General features: G+C 42.0%; 1 protein-coding gene across 1 annotated transcript; it reads left to right on the top strand.

Moving 5' to 3' along the window:
• Nucleotides 1–3,391: 3,391 nt before the first annotated feature.
• Nucleotides 3,392–9,893, top strand: LOC135980162 (LIM and calponin homology domains-containing protein 1-like). The gene is made up of 3 exons (XM_065580224.1): nucleotides 3,392–3,550; nucleotides 9,026–9,183; nucleotides 9,437–9,893. Exons 1-3 carry the CDS (start codon nucleotides 3,434–3,436, stop codon nucleotides 9,876–9,878), a joined length of 717 nt encoding a protein of 238 aa, XP_065436296.1. The 5' UTR covers nucleotides 3,392–3,433; the 3' UTR covers nucleotides 9,879–9,893.
• The last annotated feature ends 107 nt before the right edge of the window (nucleotides 9,894–10,000 follow it).

Genomic DNA, 10,000 nt, shown 5'->3' on the forward strand with positions numbered 1-10,000 from the left:
GGTCCTGTATTAAGTGGTGAAGAGCAGTAATGGCAGGGCATCGTGTTTTAGGGGAAGGTGAAGAGCCATTTCATTTTAAGTGCCCAAGCATTAGAGCTGTCAGATTTTGGCTATAGGGTGGAAGTTGGTAAGGGTATGTCTACACTTAAAATGCTACAGCAACGCAGCTGCAACACTGTAATGCTTCAGCGTAGACACAACTTACACTGACAGGAGAGGCTGTCCCATTGGCATAGGTAATCCACCTCCCCAAGAGGCGGTAGCTAAATTGAAGAAAGAATTCTTCTATCAAACTAGCACTGTCTATGCCAGTGGTTAGGTCAGGATAGCTATGCCCTTTCAAGGGTGTGGATTTTTCACACCCCTGAAGGAGGTAGCTATTCCATTGTAAATTTCTAGTATAGACCAGGCCTAAGACATTTCTCGTCCCTGCCTTTCCCCTCTGCCAGGTTTGCACCAATGCTGCTGACCAGCCCCATCTCCCCTGAAAAGAAGGCTGACACTTCTTGGTAGCATGACAGTTTAGTGTTGATTTTAGGTTTATACTTCACCATGAACCTGACAGGCCCATGTGAGCTGAGATGTGCTTGTTTACTTCAATTTTACTCTCTGGCGGGCAGCACACTTTATTTAAAAAAAAAAAAAAAGTGAGTCTTGACATGTCTATAAAACTATAATGCAACCACATAATGAGTATCCTGTCTACACATTTCTAACAGATAATCATTTTCTTTCTTATAAAATGTTGTTATTCACCATATTCTCATTTAAATGGTATACTATGAAGTCATTGGGGTTTGTCTTACCAGAGATTTATGATGATCCTGAATTAGCTATTTCAGCCCTTTATTTGTGTTGATGGTATTTGGGCTTCTTTGAAGCAGATGAAAAAAAATGTGGTACCATTCTCAAGAACAACTCTAAATTAGGAGAATAACATAAGAGGCTTGAAAATAAGTGACGTCAATGCTAGGACACAGCCCACCAGAAAATATCTGTAGTCTAGGCAAGCTCTTCGCAGTGATATGTCCAGGTCTGTGGGAGAACACCAGATTCAATAGAAAGGTCAGTCTGCTGTCACTGAATCCCAAACTTCCAAAAAGAACTTGGGCTACTAGCTATAGAACTTCCTTACAGGTGGAGAACTCATGACAGTATGTATTTGACTTTGCATGATCCAATGCTCCCTCTTCTTTTCCCCCTGTTCTCTTTCCAGCACACAGTTGCATGGCAGCCAGGAGTTAAGCTAGCTCCATCGAATAGACGATTGAATGGGAGATGCCACCCATCTCTTGAATGGGGTGTTTGATTATTTTTTAAATTATAAATGAGGAGAAGAATGCTATGGGGAACTTCTTCCCTAATGCCATTTGCAGTTGATGAGAGAAAAACGTTTTATCTTTGAACAGTAGTTCATGGTCCAGGTTTCTTTTCCTTGCTTTCAAGATAATTCTTCTCAGGAAGAGAAGACTATTTATGCCAATCCAGGGCCTGTTCCACTACAGCAAGGGGGATAAATAGCTTTCCTTAAATATATTATGTGTGGTGCTATTAGTCAGAGCAGAGCACAGTACCTTAAGATGCAGCTCCTCCATACTTCTCCCTCTGAGAACCTGACTAATGCTGGGAGGGAAAGCTAGCTTCTCCATTATGTCTCCCTGTGTACAAGTATTTGCCCAATTGCCATATGTTACAGGACTTAATTCCCAAGTACTGTGTGACAGAGAAGCTGGCAGAATTAGATACTGTTGGCAAGGGGGCAATTGGAATGAATAATCAGGCATTCGGGGGACTCTTTTTACTCCTCTGAATGAGAATTATTCTTTGTGTCTGCAGGACTTGGGAGGCTTATGAAACTCCTTTGGACCACTTGCCAGAGATTGCTAATTTCTGTTATCTAAGGCCTTATTTGTAAGAGTTCACAAACTTCTTAAATTGTATTAAATCATCAGAGGTGACAATATTTCCGTGTTAAAATTTAAAAAATCCTCCACGCTCCAAATTAAATTTTTGAAATGTCCCTTAGTGCTTGGCATTTCTTTAGTTAGTTAAACAAAACAAACAAACCGTATAGCCTTTTAGACTTAACAGTGCCCCGTTCTGGAGTAACACAACCCTTAAATTACACTCAATGAGGAATCACTAGGGTTTCTGCTCAGCTCTCTGTGCTTTTTTCAAAATCGTTAGTAAGTTTAATAATAACTTATGCTCGCTGTACATAACTAAGGGTTATAGGGTGTGTTCTGTGTCTATGGGTAACTTCCATTAGTGTGGATAGGAATTATGGGTGTGCCCTCTCCATGCATTAATGGAAGACTATAAAAACATTTATTTATTTTTCCTTGGAAAAAGATTAATTTGCATCTTGTTTCTTCGGATATAGATTTGAACTAAACCTACACATACACAACAGTCTTCATTACTGTGTAGACTGTTTTTTAAATTGTATACATAGATAACTATGTGCACTGTTGCTTGCAATTTTAACCATTTTATCTTCATTCTGCTTCTGCTGCTGATTGGCTCATTCTAGCTATAGATGGGTTTTTTGAACAATGCTGTGGAATTACCTCATGGAACTGCATGGCTTATTGTTTTAATGGCACAAATGAGGTAGTGTTTTGCAAGTACCAGGCACTGCAAAAAATAATATACTTAGTATCTTCATGTGAATGTCTTTAAACAAAATTAATATACTGTAATATGTGATGTACTGTAATATGTAACTATGACCTTTTAACTCTCCAAAGATAAGAACAGAAATATAAAGAAATAGTTGTGGACTAGATCATGACTGTTGTACAGTGTTTGTACCTTTCCTTTCTTAGAACAGATGTATTAATAGCTCATTGCTGATAATATTGTGGTTCTTCATGAAAAGTAAACTATAACATGCCCATTCATACTTCATGCACTTTCCAGGGCAGACTCTCACAGCTTACTTACCATTGGCATTTAACCTGCAATGCTGCGTATAATACTGTACCTCTCAAACCTCTCTTGTTTTGTTATAAAATAAAATCCAATCTCTGCTAGAGAGAGAAATTGGAGGTATCTTCTCAAAAGTGATTCAGGAAGAGAGCTTCAGAAAGTTCGGCATTTTAAAGTGGCTCTGAATAGAGTATTTTTAAGACATTCTCAAATTTTTAATCCTATTAATGGAGGACAAGTGATAATGGAAAAAAAAAGGTGCTATCTAATATTAAAAACAAGGGATAATTGAGAAGGGTGGTGCTAATGTGCCTGCAGTTGTACATGGAACTCATGTGGAAAGCGATAAGTCCTTTTGATATATACTCTGATTTTTGGACGCTTCCAAAGAGAGATGTATTTGATTTTGTTCTAGCACCTTCACGTGAGCTAGGTTTACAACATTTAATCAGTGTAAACTAATGATCTGCTTATTGTTCATCCTTTGTTTAGGAGTGTGAGTATGTTTGACATGAGGTGTGAAGATGAAGCTGTGATGCAGCCTCACAGCAAGGCTCGCCATGAAAAACTACAGCATATTCACAACCAACTGAAAGAGGATGAGGATAGATGGCAAGATGTGAGTACAGCATAATGTCGCCTCCAACAACAGCACTTGTCACTCCAGTAAGGTATAAAATGAATCTGCTAAATCCAGATTCACTGTGTAAATCTCTTCAACAAAACAATCTGGAGTGAGGTTTTCAGGATTAGGATTGCCGCTAAACATAAGTGCCTGCAGTTCATCTGGCATTGGATGACATGAGGCTCTGTCAAGTTTTTCTGTTTGAAAAAGCTGCTCTTGCTTCCTGGAAAGCTTTGGAAAATGCTGTGGCTGGGAACAGTTCTGCTTATGCTCTTATCTGTTTTTCTTAAGTAAAAATTCTTGCTCAAATCCATAAATAACAAAAAGCAAAACTAAACAATACAGAAGGACCCCAGAATGGGCACAGTGCTAATAAATCTGAATAAATGAAGTGTTATGCTTATAACATGTAGACAAGATAATGGTGGATCATTAAAATTTTTCAGTCCAATCCCAGGCAACAAAATTACCCCCAAAGTTTGATTCACTTAAAAGTAAAATGCAACTCCCCCTCCACCCCCATAAAAGCCCTCAAAACACCCCCTGTGCGCGCCCTCGTGTATTGGTGCTGATTTCAACAAATCACTGTAAACTCAGACATTCAAGAAAGCATTGAAACAGGGTATAAGTAAATCAGCACCAAAGGGTTTAATACATATTCACTTTAGGAGCACTGGTTCTAAATGATTAATTTTGAATATCCTGTTCTTAAGATTTTTTTTCATTGTAAAGCAATTGGTACAGTCACTTCCTTATATATATATATATATAAAACACTATTTGTAAACATTTGAGAGGCTGCTTTTAGTAAAAGTTTAATAAATACTAAAAATAGTTGGTTTATAAAACTAAGAACTGATTAGTGCAATAGATGCAGCATGGTAATAGCCTACTGATATTGGGGTGGGGGTGTAAGTCCATATCAATTGGGGTTACCCAATAAAGATTTAATCCTTCTGACTTGTATTTTTTTCATTTGAGAAGTCTTGGGACTCTGCCTGCTGAAATACAAAGCACCCTGAGCTACTGTATATGAATTTTCTGGACCGTCTCTTGATACTGCATACTACAGCTTTAATATTTGTTAAGAACTACTATAAATTCCCTTATTCAGTGTCCTTGGCATCCTAAGAACAGGGTCAGGACATTGTTTGTATTCATGGTGCATTATTGTTCTTGATGAATCCACTTGCTAGTATATGCCCATGGAGTAAGTTTGCTAGAGATTTGCAGTTTCATAGATTTCAGTTGCTTTCTTTCTAGCACTGCTGATTTAAAATAAGAAAGCTTAAAACAAATTATATCCATTTTTCCTCTGTTGCAAAAAGAGGAGGGGAGGCAGTTATGTTGTGAAATTTGCTAAAGGAAAAACTAATTTCTAAACAGACAGTACTGGGAGTACATAAATAAGTAAAGGTTTTACTGCTTCAACAGGAATAATTAGTAACAGGAAAACAAGAGAGTACCACGTTTGAAGAAAGGGATTGTGGACTGAAATATATGTGGATCGTGTGAAGAACTGCTTTAATGAGCGTTCCCTTGAGTATAACATCAGTATCTTGCTGATTGAAGCTAAATTAAAAGTAACAGTGTGTATTCTTGTTTTTAATAAAGTAAATTATGCTTATAGGACCTTCTGATAGTTTACTGATAAATTCAATTAAGATATTTTTTCTTTGAGGGCTTGCTCATGTCCATTCCATTGTTGGTGTGTGTGGTGCCGGAAGTTTTTCCCTCACGGTATCTGTAGGGGACTGTTTCTTGCGCCCTCTGGAGTGGTGCACGTATGTGCCAGTATAAGGGGTGCTGCCGGCCTCCTCTGTCCCTCAGTTCCTTCTTACTGCCAGTGACCGTGTGGGAATGTCTCCTTGCTTTGCAAGCTTTCCTGTCTCTGTGTCTAGTAGTGAACTTGTATATAGAATAATTCCCTTAGTGTAAAGTTAGAAATAGTTAGTCCCGTATGGGACTCAGCCTAGGAGCGGGACATGTACGTTGTTCGACATGCAAGATTCAGGCTGCCTCCTCTCCGTGTGTGGCTTGCGTCAGTTACTCCCCGGCCAGACATTACCTAGACAAGGTCATCACAGTCCCTCTGCGGGTACTTACCTCTCTGCAGTGGTGGTCTGACCCAATTCTGGTGTTGGAAGATGTGCCGTTCGCGAGCCCATGACCCACGGTCTCCTTGATTTCAGATATGTCCGACCTCGGTTGGGGAGCACATCTTGGTATGCTGCAGACTCAAGGGTGATGGCTTCGAAAGAAGATTGCATTGCATATAAACATCAGGGAGCTCAGAGCCATCTGCATTGCTTGCAGTGTCTTCCTTTCCCAACTATCCGGCCGGGTGGTGCAAGTGTTGACGGACAACATGGTTCCCATGTTCTACGTCAACAGGTAGGGGGGAACTTGATCGTCGGCTCTGCGCCAGGAGGTCCTCCATCTGTGGGACTTCTGCATCCAGCATGCAATCCACCTGGAACTCTTGCACCTCCCCGGCATCTGGAACATGCTGGTGCATTGCCTCAGGAGATTGTCATTCTTGCACCATGAGTGGTCCCTTCACTCGGAGGTTGTCAGAATGCTCTTCCAGAAGTGGGGAGCTCCTCGAGTGGATCTATTTGCCACCAGACAGGATAGAAAGTCTCATCAGTTTTGTTCTCTGCAAGGCCTCGGCAGAGGCTTACTATCCAACGCCTTTCTCCTGTCTTGGTCAGGGGACCTGATGTACGCCTTCCTGCCAATTCTGCTCATCATCAAAGTCCTCTCAAAAATCAACAGGGACAAGGCACAGGTCATTATGATTGCTCCAGCACGGCCTCACCAGCATTGATTCGGCATGCTCGTGGATCTGACTGTTGCAGCCCGATGGCCACTTCCCAGTCACCCAGACTCCTACTCTCACAGGATCACGGTCGACTCCTGCACTAGAACTTCGCCTCTCTCCACCTCACAGCTTGGATGCTGCGTGGCTGAATCCAGAGGAACAAGCCTGCTTTAGTCAGGCACAGCAGGTTCTCTTGGAGAACAGAGAGCCCTCCACCAGAGCAACTTACCTGGCAAAGTGGAAGCGTTTCTCCTGCTGGTTGTCAGAGGGGAATATCTCCCCGACCCAGTCGGCTCTGCAGTCCACCCTGGATTACCTGCTTCACTTAAAACACCAAGGTCTCACCTTCTCTTCGATCAAGGTGCACCTGGCTGCCATATCGCCCTTCCATCCTCACATCCATAGTAGATTGGTGTTCTTGCATGAGATGTCAATCAGATTCCTGAAAGGCCTTGAAAGACTCTTTCAACCCGGTTCCCCAATGGAACCTCAACCTGGTTGTCTTCAGGCTCACGGGTCCGCCCTTTTAACCTATGGCTTCTTGTTCCCTTTCCCACTTGTCGTGGAAGGTTGCATTCCTTGTAGCTATTACCCCGGTGAGACGTGTCTCCGAAATGAAAGCCCTCACTTTGAGTCCCCGTACACGGGGTCCAGTTGCGGCCCCATCTGGCCTTCCTGACAAAGGTGGTGTCGCACTTCCATGTCAACCGGGATATCTTCCTCCCGGCGTTCTGTCCAAAGCCTTAAATGACCAATGAGGAGAGGCAGCTGCACACTCAGATGTCAGGCATGCCCTGGCATTCTACCTGGAACGCACCAAGCAGATCGACCCAGCTCTTTATCGCAATAGCTGACAGGATGAAGGCCTTCTGGTGTCCTCTCAGAGGATTTCAAATTGGATCACCACCTGCATCCCTACTTGTTACGAGTTGGTGCAGGCTGTGCCTCCACCGATGGTGAAGGCTCACTCGACTAGGGCTAAGGCGTCTTCGGCTGCCTTCCTGACAGCTGCAAGGCTGCGACCTGGTCTTCAGTACACATGTTCACCACACATTACGCCATCACCCAGCAAGTGAGAGATGATGCTGGATTTGGCAGAGCTGTGTTGCAATCAACACATCCATGAACTCCTACCTGCCTCCGGTGGCACTGCTTGGGAGTCACCTACAATGGAATGGACATGAGAAAGCACTCGAAGAAGAAAAGACGGTTACCTTTCATAACTGGTGTTCATGTCGATTCCGTGACCTACCCTCCTTCCCCTCTGTCAGAGTTCTGGCAAGAAGGAACTGAGGGAGCTGGCGGTGCCCCTTATACCGATGCCTATGCATGCCACTTCAGAGGGTGCCAGAGCCGGTCCCCTATGGGTACCACTGAGGGAAAAACTTCCGGCACTGGCCAGCACACACACCACAATGGAATGGACATGAGCAAAGCAACACATCTCAAAGAACGATAGCTACGAAAGGTAACCATCTTTTCTGGGCTAGAGTGCCATTTAGAAAACTCTGTAGTTCATGAAATAATGTTTGAAACAAGTATCTGCATAGTAATGCTGATTTCCTTTTAAACTATAACTTGCTAAAGATACTTGAAATATGTTCTGTACACTAATTTTGTAATGGTGTTAAACTAGTTGTCAAAGTGACCAATATGTCCTTCCTATTGTTTATATATGAATATCAAGCTGTTTTCTTAAAATAAAATTTGGCTGTGTAATATTTGACCGCAAAATAGTTTTATAGCTTTGTAACATTGCCTTACTGATTTTACAGTGTTGATAACATTCTAGTATATCTAATGTAGGGACAGATCTTCTTCCATAGTCCTCTGTGGCCACAAAAGGCTCTGAATTCATGAACCAAAGAGGATGCAAGGACCTTATGACATGGGTTGTGTTTTGAGGTTTTCGTCACCCCAGTGCATGGCTACTTTGTTCACAAAGGGATGGAACAGTTAGTGAATCTTCAGAGTTGTGGATATACTGACCAACTTATAGGTGGAGAAGTTGCAAAGCAACAAGGGAGGTTACTACCCTGAGGCTGCAACAGGGGGTAGAAGAACAGGCCTGCTGACCTCCTGTGATGCAGGAGGAGGATTTCATTCTCTTGAATCACTGTGATTTCCACCCTCCAACACTCGCTCTATACCAAATCTGTTTATTCTTCATGCTGTAGCGACCAGGGTTTTCCCCATAGTCATTAGGATGAAGACTAAAGATGAATATGCTGATCTTTGGATAACTGGACTTCTCAATGTTTTCAGTTAATACAGGACTGCAGCACCAGAAAGTCATAACAGGCCCATCACAAATTAAGATTAGTGACATGACCAATAGGGAAAAAATGAACTGGCAAAGATGTGGAAACTATAGTGAAGCCCACTGACAGAAATAGTCAACCAATTTTTTTTTATTTTAAAAAAATTATAATTTCCTTTATCATTTTTTTAAAATTAAGGATTGTTACACTGTTGGCCATTTAGGTATGTGAAATCAGTCTACAGCTGGAGTCATTCAATTATTGAGTAGTCAGCTGTCGATTGAGGTGTTCCGCTATTGGTTAAGTAACAGCCTCACAGCTGAACATTTCTGTGACTAGTGTTCTAAAGCTCTGAATCTGCACGTGTCTTCCCTTCTGGTATAGGATCTGGCACGGTGGAAAAGTCGGAGAAGAAGCGCTTCACAGGACCTAATTAAAAAAGAAGCCGAGAGAAAGAAGATGGAAAGATTATTGAGTGGCGGTGATGGAATAAGTGAGCGAAGGAAAAGTATCAAGACTTACAGAGAAATTGTGGAGGAGAAGTAGGTTATTCTACGGAAGTGCAGTTGCATATTTAAGAATACTGAGTGTTTTGTGTAGCTGTTGCTCTACTTGTAGTGGGGACATCATGCCTGAGGAAAGAAATGAGCTACTCTTACAGTTACACATAATCACTGTAGTGTGGATTGTAGAGGAGAATTTGGCCCAAATTTCACCTCAGGCTTGGTGCACGTGGGTAATTCTCTCTGTGTTAATCTTTGCATGGTAATCTTTCTTGTGTTGCCTCCCACACAGAGAGAGAAGAGAAAAGGAGCTGTATGAAGCCTACAAGAATGCCAGGTCACATGAGGAGGCGGAGAGCATTCTCCAACAATACATTGAAAGGTTCACCATTAGCGAAGCTGTCCTTGAACGTTTGGAGATGCCAAAAATTCTGGAAAGAAGCCATTCAGTGGAGCCAAATTCATCATCGCCACCGAAGGACCCAAATCCTATGAGATACTTACGGCAACAATCGCTGCCTCCTCCAAAATACACTGCCACGATTGAAGCAACCATTGTTCCTATCAATGAATCAGAAGCCACTGTTTCAACAGGCCAAACATCTCCAAGCAAAACTGTTGTCTCCAAGGCTGTGCCTATGCTGACACCCAAGCCTTATGCACAACCCAAAAACACGCAGCAGGTCTTGAAAACATTTAAGGTAGGATGCCTTGCACTGGTCAAAATCAATTAAATGCCAAAGGAACATCAACATACATCACGTGAATTCATAAATGTGAAAGGCAATTTAGGCTTAAGGAATATGGGAAGCAACATACCCATACATTACAAAATTCATCATTTTGTTTTTTTGTG

Source organism: Chrysemys picta, unplaced genomic scaffold, assembly GCF_011386835.1.
Source record: "Chrysemys picta bellii isolate R12L10 unplaced genomic scaffold, ASM1138683v2 scaf2030, whole genome shotgun sequence".
Lineage (NCBI taxonomy): Eukaryota > Metazoa > Chordata > Testudines > Emydidae > Chrysemys > Chrysemys picta.